This window comes from Thalassophryne amazonica, chromosome 16 (assembly GCF_902500255.1).
Source record: "Thalassophryne amazonica chromosome 16, fThaAma1.1, whole genome shotgun sequence".
Lineage (NCBI taxonomy): Eukaryota > Metazoa > Chordata > Actinopteri > Batrachoidiformes > Batrachoididae > Thalassophryne > Thalassophryne amazonica.
Window position 1 is genome coordinate 67,540,806 of NC_047118.1, and position 26,896 is coordinate 67,567,701.

The 26,896-nt window shown below is 41.0% G+C and overlaps 1 protein-coding gene across 2 annotated transcripts in view; it reads left to right on the top strand.

Moving 5' to 3' along the window:
• Nucleotides 1-26,896, top strand: part of LOC117527610 (trinucleotide repeat-containing gene 6A protein-like) — a 118,100-nt gene that overhangs the window by 57,815 nt on the left and 33,389 nt on the right. For both annotated transcript variants that reach the window (XM_034190037.1, XM_034190038.1), the window contains 9 exons: nucleotides 4,315-4,503; nucleotides 5,863-6,023; nucleotides 6,801-6,878; nucleotides 9,442-9,609; nucleotides 17,337-17,453; nucleotides 18,026-18,163; nucleotides 24,012-24,086; nucleotides 24,170-24,344; nucleotides 24,488-24,634. In XM_034190037.1, the coding sequence (XP_034045928.1) occupies nucleotides 4,315-4,503; nucleotides 5,863-6,023; nucleotides 6,801-6,878; nucleotides 9,442-9,609; nucleotides 17,337-17,453; nucleotides 18,026-18,163; nucleotides 24,012-24,086; nucleotides 24,170-24,344; nucleotides 24,488-24,634 (1,248 nt within the window). The remainder of the gene's footprint in view (nucleotides 1-4,314; nucleotides 4,504-5,862; nucleotides 6,024-6,800; nucleotides 6,879-9,441; nucleotides 9,610-17,336; nucleotides 17,454-18,025; nucleotides 18,164-24,011; nucleotides 24,087-24,169; nucleotides 24,345-24,487; nucleotides 24,635-26,896) is intronic.

Below are 26,896 nucleotides of genomic sequence, written 5' to 3' on the forward strand. Positions count from 1 at the left end.
GTGTCATTCGCAAACTTCACTATGTGGTTTGTGCAGTCATGTGTCAATAATGTGAAGAGCAGTGGACTGAGCACGCAGCCTTGGGGAGCCCCTGTGTTCAGTACAATGCTGCTCGAGGTGTTGTTGCCAACACAGACTGCTTGTGGCCTCTGGATGAGGAGGTCCAACAGCCAGTTGCAAAGGGAAGTGCGGAGTCCCAGCTTGTCCAGTTTGCAGATGAGCTGTTGAGGTATTATTGTGTTGAATGCTGAACTGAAGTCTATGAACAGCATTCTCACATATGAGTCCTTCTTGTGGGACAAGGACAATGTAAACATGACAGTTACCTTTTTAGACTACTCCAAATGTTTTCTCCATCTCCTTCAGCGTGCACACACGCGAGACAAGCAGCAGCTGGAGCGCTCCTCTGTGATTCCGAAGGCAATTAGAGACGTTTTCAACAGCTAACTCGAACAGAATATGATTAATCTGCTACAAAATAATTATTTCATATACGCAGTGCACAGCGCGTGGCAGCCAGTGGAACAAAGCACGGCATCCAGCTGGGAACACAGCGGGTGGGATCGTCATGACGATGTGCGTGCAAGTACGGCAATCAAAGTTGTGCAAGCGTCAGGGCACCTTTAGACTTTGGAGAGAAATCTGTGAGTGCTGGAGGAGGGGCCCCTGGTGCCTCACACAGATTTGAGAACATTGTGTGAGAAATGAGAGCAGGACTAAAGGATGGTTCACACTGGGGTAACTGCAGCTCAGTTGGTAGAGAGTGCAGTCCATTAGGTAAAGGCTTGCTGGTTATATTTCTGGATGCTCCTTGCTTAATACCTGCTATCCTCATTGTGAGTCTGTGTAAATACATAAATATGAGGCGTCATAAATCCCAGTGAGCATATAATGGTAATGGAAATCCACTATGGAAACACATTCCATTTACACATGGAATTTGGGGTGCAAAAATTTCACAACAAAATTCAATTTCTTTTAATGCAGTTAGTCTCTTCTGAGGTCCCTCTTCTGGGTTTAAACTGAAGTGTCTGTTCAAAAACGCTACCATTAGGTGGAGTATGACATCCATCTGTATTTAGCCCATCTTCCAGCTCCACTTCTGTCATGCTGAGCAATATTGTTAGGGCGCAGTGAACGGTTGGGATTGTTGATTCTCTGCAAATACAGTACAGACAATCCCCTCCCCTAAAGTACTTATGAGACACTTTTTCCACTTGTCTCAGTGGCAGAGATTAAAGATGCCCTTACATGAGCGTGTTTTTGATTCACGCAACAGCACGACCTGTGTCATGCTGGAGAGTAAACTCGTCTTTAATTGGTGCAGACGGGACGTCAAAGGGGCGCCAGTGTGTGCTATTGCGCACAGAGAATTTTGAAATGTTCAAAAAATCTTTCACACACAAATGTCGTGCAATGTGGTGCGATCTAATCTCCAACACGACGTGCAGCTCGTCAAATGGAGTAAACGGGCAGTGAACAGAGTGAGTGGTAACATCAGCGGATTGCATCAGAGCGCAGCTTATCTGAAGGATTGTAACAATCTGTTATAAACATAAAAATAAATACTTTAACAGCTGCACACAAGAAGGAAAAAAACACGCAACTGTTTTATCAAGCCATGACAATGTAAACAAGTCAAATAATTACCTTTTTCAACGCTCAAAATGCTTTGTGCAGCTTGTTAGGCGCTCGATCAGCTCTGTCTGGAGCCTCCTCTGTGATTCAGGAAGTGATCTGAGCCGTTTTCAATGGCCAATTTGCAGAAAAAAAATGATTAATCTAACACAAAATGATTATTTTATATATGCAGCATCCAGCGCAGAGCACATGGCAGCCGGTAGAACAAAGAACGGCGTCCAGCTGTGAACACAGTGGGTGGGGATTGTCACGACACAGGTCATGCTGTTGCATGAATCAAAAACGTGCTCGTGTCAGGGCACCTTAACTTTACATACTAGACCAGTTTGCAGTGCTGGTTCAAGAACATTGGTTGGAGTGTACCCCCTCATGTATGTTTAGCTTCAGTTCAATTCAAGTCAAAGTCAAAGTTAACTTTATTATCCCAGAAGGGAAATTCAGATGGTCAAGGTGCGTATAATACAAACAACTTCAGACAAGATAGACAAACTTAAAAACGGATAAATAAGACAGATAAATACACCCCCTCCCCCATGCCTCTCTGACTCCTCTCCACACATCTAAGCTGCTACATGCGCCACACACACACACACACACACACACACACACACACACACACACACACACACACACACACACACACACACACACACACACACACACACACACACACAGTACTACAGTGTCAAGTCCCCTGCTGAGAACTGTCTTTGATTAACAATTCTAATTGCAGAGGGAACAAATGACTTGCTGAACCTGGTTGTCCTTATTTTCCTTTGTAGTAGCCTCCCCTTACCACGTTGGCTTAACTGAAATCTGTTATGTAAAGGGTGGGTAATGTCTGCAAGAATACTTTCAGCCTTGTGTAGTATGATATCTTGAAACAGCTGAGCAGCTGATGTTTGATTGCACCCAGTTATCCTACTAGCTGTTTTAATAATACGCTGCAATCTATCCTGATCTTGTTTACGCATACTACCAAAGACACAGACCAGACCAAAGGACAAGATACTCTGAAGTACAGACTTATAAAATAACTCTAAAATGTAGGTGTCAACACTAAAACTACGCAATTTTCTTAGGAAAAACATTCTTTTCTTCACCTTAAAAACGGCACATTTGTCAAATCTCAACTTCATCAATTTCAGCCCTCAAATATTTATAGGTGTTAACTCTCTATCAGTGTGTTGTTGATGACAGTGTTTGATACTTCTTCTGCACTACGTCTAAAATCGATAACCATTTCTTTTGTTTTGCTTGCGTTAACATTAAGGAACATTAACACATAAATCACTTTATTTATCCCCAAGGGGCAATTTTAAAAAGGCATGACAGTAGCTTGAAGGACTTTAAAAAAAAAAAAATACATACACATAGTACACAACCATCAACAGTACACAAGCCATGCGACCACATTCAACAGCTAAAAAGCTTCACTTTTTCTGCATATGGTGAGGGAGAAGCATTTGCTCAAAGTTCACGTAAAAAGGTTTGTCATTTCTCCTTCCTTGGGAGTAATACAGAACTCTGAAGAGGTGAACTCTCCTTGATCTGTGTGCATGCCTGGTTTTCCACCCATGGGTTGACATATTTGATTGACTTGTCTGTGTGTATTCTCGATGTCTGCTTTGGCTAATTTTGACACATGAATTGGTTTTACTGATATCACTCTCCTGGCTGCTGCTGACCTTTAAAGTGACACACGCACAAGAAACATTTAAACTTGTGCTGAGATCACTCAGCCGTGTACTCAGCAGGTTTATTAGATTCTGTTATCTAAGGATGCAAATAACAGTGGGTGGGCAGAGCAGGTCGGCATGCAGCATTACAGTTGAACTACCAACTTAAAGATCTGGACTTGATTCTTGATGTGTCTGTCTGAGGATACCAGTCTATCTCCTTGGACAAGACACCTAAGTCTGCATCATCCCAGTCCACCCAGCGGTAATGGGTATCAGCTGCAGCTGTGGCGTAGCCTGCGATGGACTAGTGTTCCATCCGGGGAGGGAGTCATCACCTCTCATCTGCTTTGTAATACAGGAACCAAAGTTGATGACCAGCCCTATTGGCTTCTTGACCCAGAAAGGATTTATTTTTAGTTGTGCTGTTTGTTGAGCGTATTTGAAGAATTGAATTTGCTTCATAAGTGTTGACAAGTTTTCTTTCTTTAACTCCAGATACATGGTCCAAATTAAACGGCTGTTCTTCATGACACCTTTTACCACATGTGCTTTGAAATGCCCTTAAATGAATCCTGCCATTCAGTCATTGTGTTAACTGTTTGATGACCAAAAGAACAATGAATTTGTCTGTGCTAATGCAGCTACCACTACGTGTGTGCTGCATGTCTTTTGTAATTTTATGTGCACATATTGCGTATCTGTGCACACATATTCAGTCACATGAAGGACATTGAAGCCGGACACCAATCTGTGATCTGGCCTATTTTTATTGGGAGGTATCTGTGGCATGTCCTCAAACCTCTCCTTTGGAGAGAGAGAAAACACTTCCAAAAGTAAGTTGATGTAATTTTGCCACACTAACAACAGAAATCTTGAGTACACTGACTGCTTCAGAGCAATACTGTACAGCATATCTGTTCTATGTGCATATTGAGTTGAGCAGTTTTCTCATGCTGTCTCCTCTCTGCTTCTCTTGTCTCTGTGCCTCCAGGTTGGGGAAAGCCTTACTCCCAGCAGAGGGATTCGTCTTCATGGGGAGAGCCGAGCACTGGTCCACCTGTGACTGTGGACAATGGGACATCTGCATGGGGGAAGCCAATGGACAGCGGCTTTGGGTGGGAAGAACCAAGCAGGGACAACAGAGAGTCTGGGACCGGATGGGGAAGCCATCAGAAGTCCTGTAGGAATGAGTTACACTTTATAATTTGACTGTAAAAAAAAAAAAAAAAATTAGTGTGGTGGTGGTCTCCTTTTTGTGTGCGTCTCTAAATATCAGTCACAAAAAAATGCTAGCCATAATTTTGTAGACCCCAGTCTGAGATATTAAAATTGCAAAATGTTTAGTGTTTTTGTCTTGTAACCACCCATATAGAATACTTATAACAATACCAGTATTCTCACCCAGAGCTCTGAGTGCATTTTGTTGTAGTTATAAATGTTTGAGAGAGCTGCACATAAGGTATCTGTGGAAATGATCCTTTTGGGGACAATGTTTATACTCTCAGGGATCTCTAAAGGATAATTGAAATGAATGATAAAACACACTTAGTGCTCGCAATGCAACTGCGCCTATGTTCATTCCTTGCACGCATCCATTAATATTAATGTGGTATGTCTATTAATGTTGTAATACCTACAGAAGCCATGAGTAGAACCATGGAAGCAGTACAAAGAACAGTAAAATCAAAAAGACACCCATGTACATGCATGATGTATTTGTGGCACTGACGGGGCTCCTTTTACCGTCATAATTAAAACATCACATTTTTATGTGATAGATTTCATTCTACCCAGATAACTTGGAAATTTAACGATATTGTTCAACCCTTGACAAAAATGATGAAATTACCACATATAGAGAGTCCACCCAGCTCTGTCACAGCAGATTAACAAATCACAGATGTGACACCAAGTTTTTGTTCAGTAGTTGCACATTCTGGCTTCATGAAACTTGCATCAAACAAATGAAATGTGATCATCAATTCCATATTTCTTTTCAGCTCATGTAGAGGAAAAAGTGGAATGACCAACAAAAAGAATGGCACTCAGAAATGTTGCTCATTATCTGGCTTTTGAGAGCCTGAATATTTTAAGGACATTACTCACTAATTTTTTTTTTCCCACCAGACTGGTTCCTACTTTCTTGAACAGCAGTTAACAGATCAGCTTTGTTTTGCTGAATGGAGTCTCATTGTTTTCTTAATTTTGATCACAAATTTTCATTCACATTGAGATCCAGACTTCTTACAGGCTGTCATTGAGTTGATGAATGGTTTCTGTGGAAAAGCTTCAACACTCTTTGCTCTTTGGCAAGACGAATTACCCTCTGACACATGACTTCATCACAACCTTATTTCCAGTTGGTAGAATGAGAAAGGTTTCTAAAATGTTACTGTCCACTTGTGCATTGACTGTTGAGGTAATGATTCTCTCCTGGCCTTGTACCTCACATGAAACCCCATATCATAAACAAGTTTGGAAGTTGGTCTCTTGGAGACTTGTGTGTTGGTATTCAGTGTCTCTCTGTCTGTCTGTCTAGGTTCTAAGCCCATGGAGACTTGGTGTGGAGATGATGTGTCTATGGGGTGTAGTTGGGAGCAGGAGGAAGAGGTGGAGATTGGTATATGGAGCAACAACCCGCAAGATAACAGGTCTCATGAGCAGAACACGTGGAACTACAAGAATAAAGGTTCCATCAAGGTTTGTTCAACATTTCCTCCCATTTATTAGTGTATCCACAATGCAAAAACATCCACAGTGTGAAACTCACTATGGGTCACACTTCAGTTTTCTTGATCTACAGTTTTGTGCGTATGTTTAAAAAAAAAAAAAAAAACTTTTGAAGAGGGGAAATCTGCAGTCAGATTTTGTTTGTAACATGTAGAATAGTCAAATATAGGTGAGACCAGTCTACCTGATTAATTGACCTCTTTGCTCATTAGTTTATTTTAATGTACTGAGTGTCAGTGGTAGTGTCAGTGTTTAAATACAGACCTGCCAACTACTACACATTTTATGTATCTGATGCACTTTTGACAGTGCTCCTCAAATTGCTGCAAACATATGCAAACAGGATCAAGTAGAACTATTTTGTTCGAATCTGTAAAGCTACTACTGACATTGTGATGTGTGACATGCTTCATAATAGCATTTTAATTTCAAAAGAATAACTGCTTCATAGAAAGCTGGCAGTACAGTACTGTTGTGAAAGGCTGAATGGTGGCACTTTACCTTGTGTTAGCACACCTGTTAGGCTAACAACAGTTTCTGTAGAAATTATGTGCACATTTTCTCTGGAAGTTCGCAATTGTTGCATCTCCATAGTACATTGTATCGTGACAAAGCACAATAATGAAGAATGGCTTAAAAATCATGACATGAAAAAGGTCAGCTAAGTTTAGTACTAGATAATGGAAAATGATTGATACTTTATAGGTGTAACCAGAGTTTCCGTAGTTCATTTTTGCTTCCTTTCAGATGAATAAACCACTGAACAAGCAAGATGAACCCTGGATGAAACCCTTTATCAACCAGTTCAACAGCATGAATTTCTCCGTAAGTGCTGTTTCTTTATATGTGTCTATTTATATTATGTTGAAGTTCAGATGGAGATATATTGTGTGTGTGTGTGTGTGTGTGCGCGCATCTATGTGCTCTGCAGTGAACATGTTTTCAGTGGAAGTGTATAGTAAAAGTACCACCAGTAGGTAACTACTGTGTTTTTTGGAGTGTAAAGCCAATTTATGTTACTCCGAATCCACAACACTGTGGCCACGCAGAGCCCTCTGCATCGTTGTGAACCCCCTCAGAGCTCCCTCCGTGCCTTGAGGTGCAACTGTCAAAAATTGTGACTACACAGAGTAAACCATACAGGCTGTGATTGTTCCAGAAACTACATCATTTCTGGAAGGTCATCAAATCTCACAGCCAACATACGAAAATACTTGAAGTGCATTTCTTTGTCCATGTCCTGAAGAGGTTGAACAAGTATTAAATATTTGCCCGTCCTCTGCCTCAATTCATCAGTGGTTGTACAGACCACCTCCACGCCCGTCTCCTCTTTTGTTTTTGTCTCAACATTTGGCAATAAAAAGCACTTGCTTTTCAATGTTGACCAGCTCCAACTCCAGCATCCAGCTTTCTGGCTCACCACTGTTCACTGTGCGCAGAGGAACAAAGCCGGGACGTAAATAATCTACTTTCCTGACCATAGTCCTCATGAGATTGTAGGCCATTTTACATGTTGCACCCCCTACTGTGCTAGTGGTAAATTGCTTTGCAACATCCACCAATGCAATGGAGAATGTCAAAAAGGTTACGCCTACGTTGAGTCGATTGCACTGTCACGGAATTACGGAGTGGTAGAAGCATAACAAAAAGGCCTTGTGTCTGAGTTGTTTTTAATTATTATTTGTTTGAGAGGTCCTGTGAATTATGTGCTGAAAAATCACAATTTTATTTCAACACACTAAACAAAAACTCCTGACAATAAAAGAACACTACTGCATTGTATAAAAATCCAAAATTAAAGATCTGATTTAGAAATCAAACTGACTTGCATTTTTATTGTTGTTTCCAACACTGTGGGGCAGAAATCCCTGTTCTTCCATGAAATAACTTCCAATATGTTGTCCACTGCACATGTACTTGTCAGTCTTGCTTATTTTGGAATTTAAGCTGCACACACCACAAGCTTAGGGGCTTCCTGCAAAAAAATAAAAATCCACTGTTAACTTGTCTGTGTCCATCCCGTGTTTCTGTTGTACAAACTGCATCAAATAACATCCAGTATATTGTCTGTCACATTGTCTGTCACATTTATTTGGCCATATTGTTTATTTTTGGAATTTAAAAATCCTTCTGTTAAGTAATGGGCACATGTGCTGCACTGACCTCCTGTCCATTGTTAAACTCAACCCCAGGGAAACACACTGTTATTATGTTACTCCAGTGCAACTTTACTCTGGAAAATACAGGAGTCTTTATAACGAAGTAATACCACCAACGATACCTCCACAACAGCTATACTGTAAATGGACTGCATTTACATAGCGCTTTTCCATCTGCATCAGAGGCTCAAAGCGCTTTACAAATAATGCCTCACATGCACCCCGATGTAAGGGTGCTGCCATATAAGGCACTCACTACACACCGGGAGCAATGGGGGATTAAAGACCTTGCCCAAGGGCCCTTAGTGATTTTCCAGTCAGGCTGGGATTTGAACCTTCTGGTCTCAAGCCCAACATATTAACCACTAGGCCATCACCTCCCCTATATTGTGCCCTGGTGTTGGTTCTGCAAATGTCTGGAACTTGGCTTGGGAGATGATGCACAGGTCTTCCAAATAATATTTCTCTGTTTTGATGATGGTATTTGAGTGAGCTGTCTTGACATGTTGGTCCAGGGTCCTTCAATAAGTGTTCAGTTGGGTAGAAATTTGGGGAATGTTTTAAACATGCCACAGAGAATGTAAGTTGGATGCTAGTTGCTTAATTGTTATGCAGTGCACCTGTGGAAGTGTTTGCATTTGTTTTCTCCACTTACTTCAGGTTTTCCCCCCCCCCCCCTTAGTTTGTCACGCATGCATATGTTGCAGTTAATCACGTTAATTACACTATGCAGTTGGTAGGTTTTCTAAAATGTGGTTTGAGTTCATTTAGAGGTGTAAGATGACTGCCTCGTTCACCCTCATTTAATAATTCATTCTTTCCTAAATGTGGGTTGAGCACTGAGGCTTGATTGCAAGCAATGCTTTGACTGTTTATTTTCTTAAAATAAATGTAATCCTTTAAGGATATTTGTAATAATATAATATGTTTTTATCTAAGAAGACTTGCGTATTTCTGTAGCTGTTACTTGTGTCCCAGTTACTTTTTGGCCCCAGATTCAAGTCCGTTTATAAGAGTATCTTTCATTAATAAGTTAGACACCAAAACTTATCCTTACTTCATTGCAGTGGTCTTGTTGAATTAGTTTACCTTTAACTGCATAACCTCAGCAGAACCTTTATGGTTGTGATTTGTATTGTCTTTAGCTTTGCTAATGGGAGGAATGTTATAGTATGCAATGGCTTCCCCCTTATTCACGTCTTATTCACTTTTCCTGCTTGTTGTTACAGAGAGACTCTGCTGAGGACTCCATGAAAGCAGGAGCTGGGATGATGCAGGACAAACGTATGGACATAGGCAGTATGGGAGACTTCACTGGAGTAATGGGGAAGAACCCTGGGTCCCGACATCCTCTTCACAAGGAGTCTACTTTGGATCGTGCCCCGTACTATGACAAGGTGTGCACCAAACAGATTTCGAAGCCAGGGGTTTTCAATCCGGTCCTCAAGGACCCCTGAACCTGCACATTTTCCATCTCTCCCTGCTCTGCCACAAGCCCATTTGCTAATTTAAGAGCACAGCATATCAACTCCTAACAGACACCGTAATCTGACGATCGGTCCTATTTCAAGGTTCCTCACTACTTTGAAAGTTATTTACCATTTTAAAGACCAAATCACTATAAAGTTGTATTATATCTCCAAGACGTAATATGACACAGACCTCTTGTAGTGCTTTCATTTTATTTTGACTCTTGTTACTTTGATTCACATGGATAAGGCACAGTTAACTGTTTGTACTGAAGCTGACCACTGGGAGGGGCTACCAATTTGCACTCACTTTTCATGAGTCCTCATCCATTTTTATACGAGGTCTGTAAAGTATCCATATTGGGTCCATAAAGTATCGTACCTTTTTTATTTTATTTTTTTATATGGATTTGATTCATATGTTTTCACGTCAGACAAGCATGAACCCTCGTGCGCATGCGTGAGTTTTTCCACGCCTGTCGGTGACGTCATTCGCCTGTGAGCACGCCTTGTGGAAGGCGTGGTCCCGCCCCGTTGTCGGATTTTCGTTGTCTGGAAATGGCGGAATAATTTGGGTTTTTTTTTTCCACCATTCGAAAAATTTATCTGGCTTTCGGTGAAAATTTTACGGGCTTCACAGAGAATAAGGTCTGTTAGTACAGCTTTAAGGACGCTCGGCGCACTGCGCTCCGAGCTGCGACGACGCAGCACAAGCTACCGGACCATTTCTAAACGGATGTTGTTGTGTCATGTGCTCTTTCTCTGGTTATCACAAGAGCTGGACATCAGCCATTTTCAGGCAGATTTCACTTTTAACGAGATTTTGTCATGGAAAGCCGCGCAGAGGCTTCGCGTGTCACGACCGATTCACTTTGGAAGCGAGACAAAGGAACACCTCCGTTTCGGCGTGCCAGAGGACAAGTTCGGACATGCCTATCTCGCCTTTCAATGCTTACCAGTCGAGTGAGTTATAAGAGAAATTGTGGAGAGCTGGGCATGTCCGAACTTGTCCTCTGGCATGCCGAAACGGAGGCGTTTTTTGTCTCGCTCGAACAGCGAATTGGTCGTGACGCACAAAGCCTCCGCGCAGCTTTCCATGACAAAATCTCTTATTAAAAGTGAAGTCTGCCAGAAAATGGTTGATGTCCAGCTCTTGTGATAACCAGAGAAAGTGCACACGACGGTCCCAGCTCCTCACAGCCATCCATTTAGAAATGATCCGGTGGTTCGTGCCTGTCGTCGCGGCTCGGAGCGCGGTGCGCCGAGCGCCATTGTGGACTATCCTTAAAGCTCTAGTAATAGTCCTTATTCTCTGTGAAACCCGTAAAATTTTCACCGAAAGCCAGATAAATTTTTCGAATGGTTTCCAGGTGCCAGTCTCTAACAGCTTCTGAAAAAATTCTGATGGAAAAAAAAACCCCAAATCATTCCGCCATTTCCAGACAATGAAAATCCGACGACGGGGTGGGACCACTCCTTCCACAAGGCGTGCTCACAGGCGAATGACGTCACCCACAGGCGTGGAAAAACTCACGCATGCGCACAAGGGTTCAAGCTTGTCTGACGTGAAAACATATGAATTAAATCCATATACCGTATTTTCCGGACTATAAGTCGCACCGGAGTATAAGTCGCACCAGCCACTTTATCCATTATAAAGAAAAACAAACCATAAATAAGTCGCACCGGAGTATAAGTCGCACCAGCCACTTTATCCATTATAAAGAAAAACAAACCATAAATAAGTCGCACCGGAGTATAAGTCGCACCAGCCACTTTATCCATTAGAAAGAAAAATAAACCATAAATAAGGTCCACTGGACTATAAGTCCCATGGACATACAGGTATGTTAACATGAAAAGTTCAGATGATAATATTGTGACGGCTACCGTTTTCGGAAGCATATTTCACCAGTCGCAACTTGTAATCTGCAGAGTATGATTTTCTTTTTGGTGGCATTTTTTCGGGCCTTCTCCGTTGTCTTATGTTATCAGTAACGTTAAAATTTTTAATTTTCTATGGTAGTCAGAAGTCGCAGGAACAGTCACACAAGCCTCGAGTGCCCTCTCGTGAGCTGCATTTTACCTACGGATATGTTTGTATTTTGCGGACCACATTGCGAGCCGAACCATGCAGCACCTACCTGCGCAGCTCATGACCTCCCAGCGGTGTCGATCCAGCTCCTTCCAAGTGGAGACGCTAATCCTCCGCCGTCGCTCAGTGCTCCCATGTAGCTCTCAGCGTTAACTCTGCTCACACTGATATCCAAGGGTTGAAGCTGTCTTGTTAGCCGTCCCGGAATAAACACCATGTTCGTCTGCTTCAAACGCTTTTCACAATCATCGACGCCAGCTCCTTCCAAGTGCACACGCTAATCCTCCGCCGTCGCTCACCCAATGCTCCCACGCAGCTCTCAGCGTCAACTTAAACACTCTGCTCACATTGATATCCAAGGGTTGAAGCTGTTTTGTTCGCCATGCCGGAATAACAGCAAGCACCGTGTTCGTCAGCTTCACACGCTGTGGGTGAGGTGAGAAATACGCATCCAAAGTTCTGTTCTCTGATTGGTTATCGCGACCAGCGTGAACTATAGGATGGCCGTCATACTACAGTGCCCATGATGCATTGCATTTCCTTTTCCGGTGGCCATTTTAAAACATAGATCGACTCTGTCACGTAAAATTGTTTTGTTACAGTAAATTAATTGAGATCCTACCGGTATATTTTTCATTTATAAGTCGCACCGGAGTATAGGTCGCACCCCCGGCCAAAACATGTAAAAAAGTGCGACTTATAGTCCGGAAAATACGGTAGTTAAAAAAAAATAAATAAAAAGGTACGATACTTTATGGACAGACCTCGTATACTGTCTATAGTGCTAAAGATGGTTTCACATGTTGATGGAAATGCAGCATGTCTTTACTCTCACCAAGACCATACAGCACTTCATGGCCTAAACACAAAACCATAATAAGGATAGTTTGACCGATTTATCACCCTTTGTGGTAAGGTGGGTTTCTTCAGCCGTGATGGTTTAAATGAGGTTTGGTAGTGCACTCTCAGCTCTTTGGCACCCCTCAGTGGTTGTTGTGCATTTTATAGAGATTTGAAAGGGATGACTAATTTTATGCTGTTTGCTTTAAAAAAAAAAGCCAGTTAAAATGGATAATCACTTATGTCTTGACCTTTCAAAGCTGATGTAGGGTTATTTGGCATGTAGCTGCTAGTTTTCCTTCTGCACTTAATGTTGCTCATCTCTCCTTTCTTTCTGATTGCTGATATGGCTTCTTCTCCTTCCTGCCACCCTTTTACCATTTCTGTTTTTTTTTTTTTTTTTCCTTTTTGCTAATAACTATTCTCACTTCTTATACTCATTCACTCCTCATCTCAATATATGTTCTGTTCCCCATCATTAACCCTTCTCTTTTTTCTCCTTCCTCCTCTACACATGGCTGGCTGCTGATGTGCTTTCTGTCCCTCTGTTCTTGCTGTCCGTCTGCTGTGCTCGTCGCCTTGCCTGTGCAGCAGTCTGTCTCCCCCTCTGCTTTTGATAGCCCAGTCTCCGATGAGCTGTCCTCCAATCAAAGCATGAGCTTTTCCCCTTCCAATCCTGCTCAGCCTATCCCTTGTCTCGACTCGGGGCCATCTCCTGCCCGCTGTAGTCATGGGTCTGCACGGCAGGTGAATGTGGATACATGAAGAGGATCATGACTCTGTCTCAAGCCTGTTTCAGGTTTGCTGGGGAAAAATGTGCATCTATCAGCTACTGTAACAGTCTGATACATAAAATGTCTGTTAAGAGAATATAGATCCACAATCAGTTTTGGGTCAAATGTTTTAGTCTTGGCAGTATTCTTTTGCCAAATCTCTGACATCTGCTTTAAGATTAATATACAACCCCTGGCAAAAATTATGGAATCACCGGCGTCGGAGGATGTTCATTCAGTTGTTTAATTTTTGTAGAAAAAAAAGCAGATCACAGACGTGACACAAAACTAAAGTCATTTCAAATGGCAACTTTCTGGCTTTAAGAAACACTATGAGAAATCAAGAAAAATAATTGTGGCAGTCAGTAATGGTTACTTTTTTAGACCAAGCAGAGGGAAAAAATATGGAATCACTCAATTCTGAGGAAAAAATTATGGAATCATAAAAAACAAAAGAATGCTCCAACACATCACTAGTATTTTGTTGCAGCACCTCTGGCTTTTATAACAGCTTGCAGTCTCTGAGGCATGGACTTAATGAGTGACAAACAGTACTCTTCAATCTGGCTCCAACTTTCTCTGATTGCTGTTGCCAGATCAGCTTTGCAGGTTGGAGCCTTGTCATGGACCACTTTCTTCAACTTCCACCAAATACGTCTGAGTCAGCCTTCCATGTAAGGCCCATATAACCGTGCAGTAGGTCTATTTCCTGGTGCTTTCTTCAGGAAGTGGACCAAGGAATGATTTACCTTTGTATAACCCCTGGCAATAATTATGGAATCACCGGCCTCGGAGGATGTTCATTCAGTTTAATTTTGTAGAAAAAAGCAGATCACAGACATGACAAAAAACTAAAGTCATTTCAAATGGCAACTTTCTGGCTTTAAGAAACACTATGAGAAATCAAGAAAAATAATTGTGGCAGTAACGGTTACTTTTTTAGACCAAGCAGAGGGAAAAAAATATGGACTCACTCAATTCTGAGGAATAAATTATGGAATCACCCTGTAAATTTTCATCCCCAAAACTAACACTTGCATCAAATCAGATCTGCTCATTAGTCTGCATCTAAAAAGGAGTGATCACACCTTGGAGAGCTGTTGCACCAAGTGGACTGATATGAATCATGGCTCCAACACGAGAGATGTCAATTGAAACAAAGGAGAGGATTATCAAACTCTTAAAAGAGGGTAAATCATCACGCAATGTTGCAAAAGATGTTGGTTGTTCACAGTCAGCTGTGTCTAAACTCTGGACCAAATACAAACATACTGGTAGACCAAGGAAGACATCAAAGTGTCAAGACAGAAAACTTAAAGCAATATGTCTCAAAAATCGAAAATGCACAACAAAACAAATGAGGAACGAATGGGAGGAAACTGGAGTCAACGTCTGTGACCGAACTGTAAGAAACCGCCTAAAGGAAATGGGATTTACATACAGAAAAGCTAAACGAAAGCCATCATTAACACCTAAACAGAAAAAAACAAGGTTACAATGGGCTAAGGAAAAGCAATCGTGGACTGTGGATGACTGGATGAAAGTCATATTCAGTGATGAATCTCGAATCTGCATTGGGCAAGGTGATGATGCTAGAACTTTTGTTTGGTGCCGATCCAATGAGATTTATAAAGATGACTGCCTGAAGAGAACATGTAAGTTTCCACAGTCATTGATGATATGGGGCTGCATGTCAGGTAAAGGCACTGGGAAGTTGGCTGTCATTACATCATCAATAAATGCACAAGTTTACGTTGATATTTTGGACACTTTTCTTATCCCGTCAATTGAAAGGATGTTTGGGGATGATGAAATCATTTTTCAAGATGATAATGCATCTTGCCATAGAGCAAAAACTGTGAAAACATTCCTTGCAAAAAGACACATAGGGCCAATGTCATGGCCTGCAAATAGTCTGGATCTTAATCCAGTTGAAAATGTTTGGTGGAAGTTGAAGTAAATGGTCCATGACAAGGCTCCAACCTGCAAAGCTGATATGGCAACAGCAATCAGAGACAGTTGGAGCCAGATTGATGAAGAGTACTGTTTGTCTCTCATTAAGTCCATGCCTCAGACACTGCAAGCTGTTATAAAAGCCAGAGGTGGTGCAACAAAATACTAGTGATGTGTTGGAGCGTTCTTTTGTTTTTCATGATTCCATAATTTTTTCCTCAGAATTGAGTGATTCCATATTTTTTTTCCCTCTGCCTTGTCTTAAAAAGTAACCGTTACTGGCTGCCACAATTTTTTTTCCCTGATTTCTTAGTGTTTCTTAAAGCCAGAAAGTTGTCATTTGAAATTACTTTAGTTTTGTGTCATGTCTGTGATTTTTTTTTTTTTTTTTTTTTTTTTTTTTTCCCCCTACAAAATTAAACAACTGAATGAACATCCTCCGAGGCCGGTGATTCCATAATTTTTGCCAGGGGTTGTAATTAAATATTTTATTCTTTAATTTCCAGGTATTTGCGGGCCGGTCCGAGTTAGCCAAAGGGCCGGATACCTCCCGCCGGCCGTAAAATGCCCTGGTGTGATCTAAACTCTGTAGTTATGTCCACTGTCAAAAGAAGAGTCTTTGACAATGTTTGCGTCACCTTTTTGTTGTGGAACATACCATCAAACCCCGAAAATTCAAAGACTGCGTTGGATTTTTCAGGAAAACAATCATCGTGCACTGTTGTTCTGTAATATCTGTAATTTCTCCAAAATATTAGTCCCATCAATGTTCCGTTTTGGTGGCGTTCATCCTTGACCCAAAATACATAAGCATACCAAACAGCAAATCTCAGCTCTACCCAGTTTGTCTGATTGAAGTTGGACGCATGTGTACACGTATACAGAGGCCATTTGGCTTTTAATATAAAGATGATTTACCGTCGCCTGCTAGAATGGCATGTGAGTCCAGAATTTAATTATCAATGTCCATTGTTCACAAGTACTAGCTAATATCCCTAATTTCTCCAAAAATATTAGTTCTGTCAACTTTCTGTGTTCTGTGTTGATCTAAAATATATAAGCATACCAAATGGCAAATGACAGCTCTCCCCAGTGTCTCCATGAGCTAAGCCATACTCACACATGCATACATGTACACAGAGGCCACTTGGCTTTTAATATATAGATTTCCTTTATTTTTAGGAGGAGGTTTGGAGAAAATGTCAGTAAATGGTCATATTTCTGCAGCAGCTTTATTATGAGCAGACATGTTGATGGTACTAATACACATTTGTGTTACAACTCACCACAAAGCAGCAATGTGAACTTATGGAATTATGAGTCGGTCTGTTGATGGATGTTCTCAGTCATGTCTATAAATGGTAAATGGACTGCATTTATATCGTGCTTTTCCATCTGCATCAGACGCTCAAAACGCTTTACACATCAGTGCCTCACATTCACCCCGATGTCAGGCTGCTGCCATTCAAGGTGCCCACTACACACCGGGAGCAACTAGGGGATTAAGGACCTTGCCCAAGGGCCCTTAGTGATTTTCAGGTGAGGCTGGGATTTGAACCGAGGATCCTCTGGTCTGAAGCCCTATGCTTAACCACTAGACCATCTCCTCCCCTGCAGTTATTGTTTAGTCCTCAAGACTTTTTGCAAGACAGTGGAAAAACAAAAGACATCCAGTTGCTTTAATGTAAATTTCTACATATTACAATTCAGTGTTGTATTTTTGAGACAGATGGTGGTCAAGTGGTTAGTGCATTTGGTTTCAGTGCGAAAGCTTCCTGGTTTAAACCCCACTCCATGTAATGTGGAGTTGCGTCTGGAAGGGCATCCAGTGTAAAACTTGTGCCAAATCAACATGCAGACCCACCCTGGAGCTGCTATGATGACCTCAAGTAAAAACAAGGGAGCATCTGAAGGGACTCACTAATGTATTTTTGAAAAGTTTATTTTTGGCTAATGACTTGTATCCAGTAATTCCTGTTCTTGTCTTCCTTTAGAATGTAAATCCTTTATTGGGTGGCAGCATAGCACAGGGCCGAGGCTGCCTCCAGCCCCAGCTCCCCTCCCAGCCCAACCTCCGCAACCAAGTGCCTCCACCCATCCTGCCCTCTCAGGTAGCGTACACACTCAAACACAACTGTTTTTATTTCAAATGTTAAAGTAGAGAAGCTTGAATCTTTGACTGGACTGGAATCTTCTCTGCTATGCTATGTAACGGATTATTTACAGTCAAGAGGTGCCGAATGATCTACAGGAATCCCCAGCACCAATTAGGGTTACATATTTCCTTGATTAAACACCTGACCTTGAATAGGGGCCTGCCTCATTTAATGTCCAGGTCTAAACTTTAAACACATACGTCCAAATAAGCTTGAACAAGCACAAAGTACTAATAAATACATACCCTGAAAGTTGCTTGCATCTCACTGATTTTACTCCTATGTTTGCACACAGCAACCATATAGAATGTTGTTCTGCTGTTAGCTCTGCTGCGGTTCCACATGGCTCCGCATGCAAACAGTCATTACCTCCATAAATATTAAAGCAGTATTTTTTGAAGTGTAATTCCCCTGTCTTGTGATGGCAGGTTTTAGCTTTCAGTGTTGACAAAGTGAATGGACTCCTTAATTAGTTAAAAGGGAGTAACTTAACAAATAATAACTGCAACTAAATCTTTTGTCTTCAGGTCCCTCCATCCGTGTTGAAGTATCCTGGAGGGAACAGTGGTCTGAACCCTCTGTTTGGCCCCCAGCAGGTGGCTATGCTTAACCAACTCTCCCAGCTTAATCAGCTGTCACAGCTCAACCAGATCAACCAGTTACAGGTGGAGTGATGGAAAAACAAACACACACACCACAGTATCCACTGTGCTTCACTTTTTCCATATTTTATGTTACAGCCTTATTCCAAAATGGCATAAATTCATTTTTCCCCTCAAAATTCTACTCGTAACACCCCATAATGACATGAATTTTTTTTTTAACTTTTGCAAATTTATTAGAAACAAAAAACTAAGAAATCACATGTACATAAGTATTCACACCCTTTGCTCAGTACTTTGTTGATGCACTTTTGGCAGTAATTACAGTCTCAAGTAATTTTGAATATGATGCACCTGTCTTTGAGCAGTTTTGTCCATTCCTCTTTGCAGCATCACTCAACCTCCATCAGGTTGGATATGGGGAGTGTCGGTGCACAGCCATTTTCAGATCTCTCCAGAGATGTTCAATTGGATTCAGGTCTGGTCTCTGGCTGGGTCACTCAAGGACATTCACAGAGTTGTCCTGAAGCCACTCCTTTGATATCTTGGCTGTGTGTTTTGGGTTATTGTTTTGCTTAAAGATGAACCGTCACCTCAGTCTGAAGTCTCCAGGTGGGCTGCGATGTGCCTTTTACAAAGGAGTGGCTTCCGTGTGGCCACTCTACCATACAGGCCTAGTTGGTGGATTGCTGCAGAGATGGTTGTCCTTCAGGAAGGTTCTCCTCTCTCCACAGAGGAATGCTGGCGTTCTGACGGAGTGACCATCAGGTTCTTGGTCACCTCCCTGACTAAGGTCCTTCTCCCCTGATCTCTGTTTAGACGGGCGGCTATCGCTTGGAAGAGTCCTGGTGGTTCTAAACTTCTTCCATTTATGGATGATGGAGGCCACTGTACTCGATGGGACCTTCAAAGCAGCAGAAATGTTTCTGTACCCTTCCCCAGATTTGTGCCTCAAGACAGTCCTGTCTCAGAGATCACCAGACAATTCTTTTGACTTCATGCATGGTTTGTGCTCTGACATGCGCTGTTAACTGTAGGACCTTATATGTAGACAGGTGTGTGCCTTTCCAAATCATGTCCAATCAATTGAATTTACCACAAGTGGACTCCAATTAAGCTGTGGAAACATCTCAAGGATGATCAGTGGAAACAGGAGGCACCTGAGCTCAATTTTGAGTGTCATGGCAAAGGCTGTGAATACTTATGTCTGACTTCTTAGTGTTTTTTAAATACATTTGCAAAAATCTCCTTTTCACATTGGCATTATGGGTGTTGCATGTAGAACTTTGAGGGGAAAAAATTAATTGCATTCATTTTAGAATACGGCTGTAACATAAAATGTGGAAAAAGTGAAGTGCTGTGAATACCTAATGGATGCACTGAATATATATATATATATATATATATATATATATATATATATATATATATATATATATATATATATATATATACACACACACACACACACACACACAGTGGTATGTAACAGTTTGAGCACCCCTGATGATTTTTCTTTAGAAATCATTGGTTGTTTGGATCAGCAATTTCAGTTAAATAAAAATGCAATAATTCATTAAACAAAATTAGGCAGGTGCATAAATTTAGGCACCCCAACAGAAAAACTACATCAGTATATAGTAGATCCTCCTCTTGCAGAACTAACAACCTCTAAACGCTTCCTATAGCTTCCAGTGAGAGTCTGGATTCTGGTTGAAGGTATTTTGTACCATTCTTCTTTACAAAATATCTCAGGTGTGTTGGTTTCTGAGCATGGACAGCCCGCTTAAAATCACACCACAGATTTTCAGTAATATTCAGGTCTGGGGATTGAGTTGGCCATTCCATAACTTGTTCCTCTGCATGAATGCCTTAGTACAGGGGTGCCCAACCTTTTTTGAACTGAGACCTACTTTTAAAGTTGACAGTTGTGGGGGTAAATGACCTTTTCTCAAAACACAGAAAATCTCAGGTTCCCCCCGTGAATACGATGGCAGTGGAAGATAGAATACACTAACATCAATAATTTGAATTTAAGGTAAACCTACCAGGTTTATTAAAACAGCAGAGCAGATCAATCACTCATCTTTGTGCAAAAATGGGTTCAAAATGCATACACATCTTTTAATAACGCCACAAAACCTATACCCACAGCAATGTGCAGCAAATGAACACTCTTCTTTTCAAAAACAGGGCTCTTATTCTTTCAGTCCAGAAATCTGTCCGGGAGGGGTATCCAGTCCCACACATCCTCGGTCTGAATGCAAAAATGCAGTCCATGATAGAAATGCAACATTTGTTATTAATCCTTAATCGTCCAACATTGTGATGGAAACTGATCTGATAATCACCCTAAGCGCAGAGGTCACCAGTACATATGCCCTCACATTGTCTTCAAGACAGTGTAACTCATTAATTAATGTAGATCAGTGTTAAGAAGTCACTCTCTTCAGCTTGTTGTTACAGCTCCATTATGAGAGGAAAAGTCCATGAGTTCAGTTCACAGCGACGTTATTGTAATCCTCCAGACACTCTCAAGGTTGGCTCAGATAAGAAATAATCCAGCTATTGTTTTCCCTCTGGAAGCAAAATCCTTTCACGTCGTCAAAGTATGAGATCACTCACATTTTACAGAATACAGCAAGCAGCAATTAATTTTGAACAGTACAATCATTCAGCTGCACATTATTGATCAGCATAGTTCAAACATAAATGTAATAAACCATATAAACCATTTGATTATAAACAGAGGCAGTAACAATTATTTGGAGTACACATCTTGACCTCATGACCTTTGAAAATATCATGGAACATCATGTCAGGCATTAGTCATGACTTTATTTCAAAATGGTCAGTGCCTGACATGTTTAAACCAACATGTTACACCCTACTTCTAAGCACATGTTATTTTATGAAAACCTTAAACCAAAACACTTTGACTGATTTGAGAGTCAACACACCTGTCAGCAGTTCCACATGTTCAGTAGAATTCATCATAAGCACATATTTCAATCATTAATCAAGCCATATAATATTATTATATAATTTCAAAACCACCATAAATCAATTGAACACCTATCAAAGCATAGGCATACACATTTTCATTCATTTGACATCAGGATAAAACCCTTAAACACATTATGGCACAAGTATACACTCTATTCACCTTTATTCATTCCATACATTATCTAGTTCATTGGAGCCGGCATGGTGTACATATAAACATTTGCTACTTTTTGAAAATAATGAACAGAAAACCTTTTATTCAGTTTGGTAACTTTTAGCATTGTTAGCATGCAAAGCTAATTGAGTAAAATAGCATATATTTACATTTATTCTTTACACAGTGTATTGAGATCTACCAAGCCGTATTGAACGCCATAGTGTAGCTGCAATTTGTGCACGAATATAACACAATTTCCTGGCACAAAGATAAACTTTTAACAATAATAATGCATTATTGAAGTAAATGTGCAAGCACAAGTAGGCTTAGAGCTGGCCTGTAACAACACAACAACGAACCACTCAAATTACACAAGGCCTAATTAAAGCTGGAAAAGTTGTTCCCTACCTTAGTGGGAGGCAAGAAATAAGGCTAAATCCAAAAGCTTTGCATATTCAGCATGGTTTGAACATTTCAGAATGTTTTTTAAATATTGGGCAAGAATTCATTAAACCATTCCAGAAATTTACCTCTGCTGAGCCACCTAACATCTGTGTGCAGCAGTCCTCCTGCTGCAGATGGAATAATGAAAAAATAAAATAAAACCACGAACATTGTAATCTTTATCAAAAGCAGGAAATCACAGTATTAATAGTCAGTTTATCTCTGTATTATATTTATAAACTGTTACAGAAAGGGCTCACGTGTCACTTTTGTAAACATTACACAAAATGTACGCACAAAAAATAAGATAAAAGCTCAGTCATCTTTAACAAAAGCAGTAAATCACAGAATTAATAGTCACAGTTTAACTGAGCTAACGGCTCACTATTTGCTTTCACAAACACAACAAATGCACAAAAAATAAATTAATAAAAATACTGACTTGAACTGTTTAGATACCATTTTTTGTTGTTGTTGTTGGTTTTTTTTGGGGGGGGGGGTTTTTGTCCACAGTGTGACTTATTTCGGCTCTTTAAACTTATGTTGCTTCAAAAATGTTTTTTTTTTCTCCTCTGCATCTTGCACCATAGAAGAAGAAGAGACCTCTTCTTTTATGGTGTTTAACGGCAGCCAACATCCATATTGGTGCAGTGCTACCACCTTCTGCATCAATCTGTTATAGCAGCACTGTCTGTTACAGCACCAGTGTCATGTGATCGACTGGTTGGGCACGCCAGCCTTAGTAGATTTTGAGCAGTGTTTAGGGTCATCTTTTTGAAAGATCCAGCCCCGGCGCAACTTCAACTTTGTCATTGATTCTTGAACATTGTTCTCAAGAATCTGCTGATATTGACTGGAATCCATGTGATCCTCAACTTTAACAAGATTCCCAGTACCTACACTGGCCACACAGCATGATGGAACCACCTCCAAATTTTACTGTATGTAGCAAGTGTTTTTCTTGGAATGCTGTGTTCTTTTTCCGCCATTCATGCCGCCCCTTGTTATGTCCAAATAACTCGATTTTAGTTTCATCAGTCCACAGCACCTTATGAAGCAGGCTTGTCCAAATGTGCTTTAGCATACTTCAAGTGACTCTGTTTGTAGCGTGTACGCAGAAATGGCTTCTTCTGCATTACAGCATTATACAGCATCTCTTTGTGCAAAGTGCGCTGTATAGCTGAACGATGCAGAGACACTATCTGTAGCAAGATCGTGTTGTAGGTCTTTGGAGCAGGTCTGTGGGTTGACTATGACTGTTCTCACCATCCTTCGCTTCAGCTTATGACATTTTTCTTGGCCTCCCACTTCGGGCCTTAACTAGTACTGTGCCTGTGGTCTTCTTTTTTCTCACTGTTTCTCACAGTGGAAACTGACAGCTGAAATCTCTGAGATAGCTTTTTGTATCTTTCCCCTAAACCATGATGTTGAACAATCTTTGTTTTCAAGTTATTTGAGAGTTGTTTAGAGGCTCCCATGTTGCTACTCATTAGAAGAGATGCAAAGAGGGGAAACATTTGCAAATGGCCACCTTAAATACCCTTTCTCATGATTGGATTCACCTGTGTAAGGAGGTCAAGGGTCAGTGAGCTTACCAAACCAAATTTGCATTCCAATAATTACTGCTAAATGTATTCAAATCAATATAAAGACAAGGGTACCTAAATTTATGCACCTGCCCAATTTTGTTTAAATAATTATTGCACACTTTCTGTAAATACTAGAAGCTTCATTTCACTTCTCAAATATCAGTGTTCGTCTGCTATATGATATATTTAACTGAAATTTCTGATCCAGACAACCAATGATTTATAAAGAAAAATCATAACTTATCAGGGGTGCCCAAACTTTTGCATACAAGTGTGTGTGTGTGTGTGTGTGTGTGTGTGTGTGTGTGTGTGTGTGTGTGTGTGTGTGTGTGTGTGTGTGTGTGTGTGTGTATACGTATACACACACACACCTAATGATGCGGAAAGAAGTCATTAATCCAAAATTGACATAACTTTTTTTTTCTATGTATAGTATAAGGTTGAAGTTTGGAACATTTCACTTTTTAGAACATAATCATATCGCAGTTGTTCATTAGTTCCTGGTGGTTTGGGCTTCTTTCCACAGTGATGTAAATTCTCAGTTGTTGCAAGCTTCTTATTTTTTGGCCAATAGATTTTATAGTTCGTTTCCTCTAATGCCTTCTCTAAAATAATGCCAGACTCGCACCTCATCAGTCTGTCTGTATTTATTCAACAAATGCACGTTTATTTCAGAGCCTATACTACTTTGTATAATTAATTTTTTTTTGTCCAGCGTCTTCTCCTTCAGCAGCAACAGCAGAAAGTTCAGAGCCAGAGAGCCATGACTGTGGGACGACAGACTGAACAGGTGTGCACCAAACCCTTTATTATAAAACAAATTCATATATATGATGCCAATCTATTGCTTGACTGCTCTTGTCCTGTCCTTAGACACGTCCTATAGGTTCATCCCCGTCAATGATGCAGCCACCACGCCATCTGGACCCCTCCCTACTGAAACAGGCCTCTCCCCTTAAACCCTACATGGATAACTATTTGTCCCACAATGCCCCTGAGATGCAGAAGGATGCTGCTGCCCTTGGTTCCTTCAGCAACTTCCCTTTAAGTATGTTTGTGACTGCCAAAATTGGTCTAAGTCAGAATGTTAAATTTTCTAACTGGAACTTGTGGTCATCATCTCTGCTTGTCGTCTCTTTTGTTTTTATGTCTCCCTTCCGGGCTTTCCTCCTGTGTTATTCCTGTGATCAGGCTTGAACTCTAACCTGAATGTATCCCTGGATATGGGTGTTGGCGGTGGAAGTAGTGGTGGTGGAACCATGAGCTACAAAGAGCAGCCTCAGTCCAGACTGAAGAAGCTTTGGGCAACTGACCCTCTGGATCAGAACAGCAAACCTGGTGCGAATGGACCTGCCTTTTTGTTTCTTTGTTCGTGTCTATGTATGTAATTTTGTATAATTTGTTTCTTTAGGACACAAATTATAGAATCCCTTCCTGGACCCTCACTTGGCTGATCTTGAATGAGTGTTCAGCTGCTGTTACACAATATGTAACAGTAGTTTAGGCATTCGACTTGACATGGAGGTCACAATGGGCTTATTCATAAAGAATTCATTAAATCCAAGGCCAAGGACTGAGCCCAGGTGCCATGCTACCAGGCCTGTGAAAACTCTGTGGATCTGAGGAATTCTGTGGATTTCATTATGGAGGGGGTTAGCATCGTACTCTGTAATTGTGATCATCACTGAGTTTTTAAAATGCCTATCTCAAAACATTTCCTTTTTTTTATGACATCATGCAAGTTTTATAAGTCCACGGACACTGATCTGTGTGTTACAGATACAAATCAGTGTCCTCGGATCCGCGGAACTTCGCTGAGGAAAAATGCCACTCAAAGCGTAGCTGTTACAACGGTTGTCGTAAAGCGGGACTGGTTGGTTGCTGCAGCGACGCTGTGTGGCTCCTGTAACACGCTTAAGATAAATGTAACGTGGACATCGCAAACTTTTAGAGCTCTCAAGTTTTTAAAAGAAGAATTTTCCAGCATGTCTGTGTCACGGAGCGACATCAGACAGAGCGAAGATGGCGAGTAAGACGGTGTGAAAGTCTGATAAGGACAAGAATCTGTGGAATTGTCACTGGATTCATGAACACACCTGAAAGATAAAAGAAATGGGAAAAGTGAACTGTGCCATGAGGAAACTACTTCCATGTCATATTCAACATTCATTGACAGTTCAAATGCAAGGTTGACATTTAAATATGCACTTCTTTTGAGATTTTTTTTCTTCCAGGAGATGCTGAAAATGTATCATTAGATACAAAATTAATTTGGTTTCTCTGTCCCCTTCAAATTTTCCTCAGATTTCACAATTTTCATTTCACAGCCCTGCATGCTACAATGTGCAAGAATATTATCACCACAGGAATCATCCTGTCCACTTGTCTCTGTCTGAGACACAGTAATGGTATGCCATATGAAACTTTGTATGGTTGTTCGTTAGAGGTTGCAAATGTGTTGAATTGCTCCTGTTCAGACTAAAACCTGGTTCACATGGCAAGATTTTAAAATTATCTGTAGGTTTCCAAAACCACACATGTGAAGATAAAAAAAATCAACAGTGTTGTTCATACAGTGTGTGTGGTGTGGCCACACAGTAAAAAACAACACACCACACACGAACAGATTTCACACACGAACATTCCCAGATTCAGACAGGAAATCTCGCAAAATCTCTCGAGATTAAACGTGACTTCAGAGTAAACAAACAGCGATACTTTGTGGATGATTTACAGCAGAGGAAAAAAAGATACAAAAAGAAAAGAGTGGAGACAGCACAACCACCATACTTTCTGGTAAGTCAGAACAGCTGTTTGATCTTAGATTCGTCTCTGTGCATTCGTCACCTCGTTTTCTGATTGGCTACACGTCACATTCAGCAGATTGCATGCTCGTTTGTGGTCAGGAGTCCCCCCCCACACACACGCTGTGCTGTAGGGCCAAGACAACCCAACATGTTGAATATCCCCAATTTGCGATTGGAGCCCTCCTGACATCCTTCCTAGCAGATCAGAGTGCTCTTAACACACCACACACGGCAGGAATATTTGATAAGATTATCTCTTGCGTAATCACAATTGTCGGGCGTTCTTAAGATTGTCAGAAGGGGAAGATCGGGTCTGATATCGGCCTAATCATCTTAGAATTTGTGCTTTGATTAATATATATCGTGTTTAAGTTCTCCGTCACCACGACGGATTTCCGTCATTTGGAAAATTTAACCACACATACGCGTGCACACGTGGTGTCATGCGTGTTTTGGGGCCGAAATATGATACTCTTTGTCAAAGCAACATCCCATTCTGCGCTAATCAAAGTAGCAGCAATGTCTGCGTGGATGGCACCGCACCGCGGAGGGAGGACTGTGTGAGTTTTTGCTCCTCTCTGCTCTTTTTACTGCTTGCCATGAGCCACAGTCCTTCTCCCTGTCTTCGTGGGAACATTGGCAGACCTTCCCCAAGTAGAGCAGGGTGTGGCTTTGCTTTGAACCAATGAAGCAGTGCTTCGATGGTTTGTTGTTTTATTGCGCTTTATCAATCAATCAATCAATTTTTTTATATAGCGCCAAATCACAACAAACAGTTGCCCCAAGGCGCTTT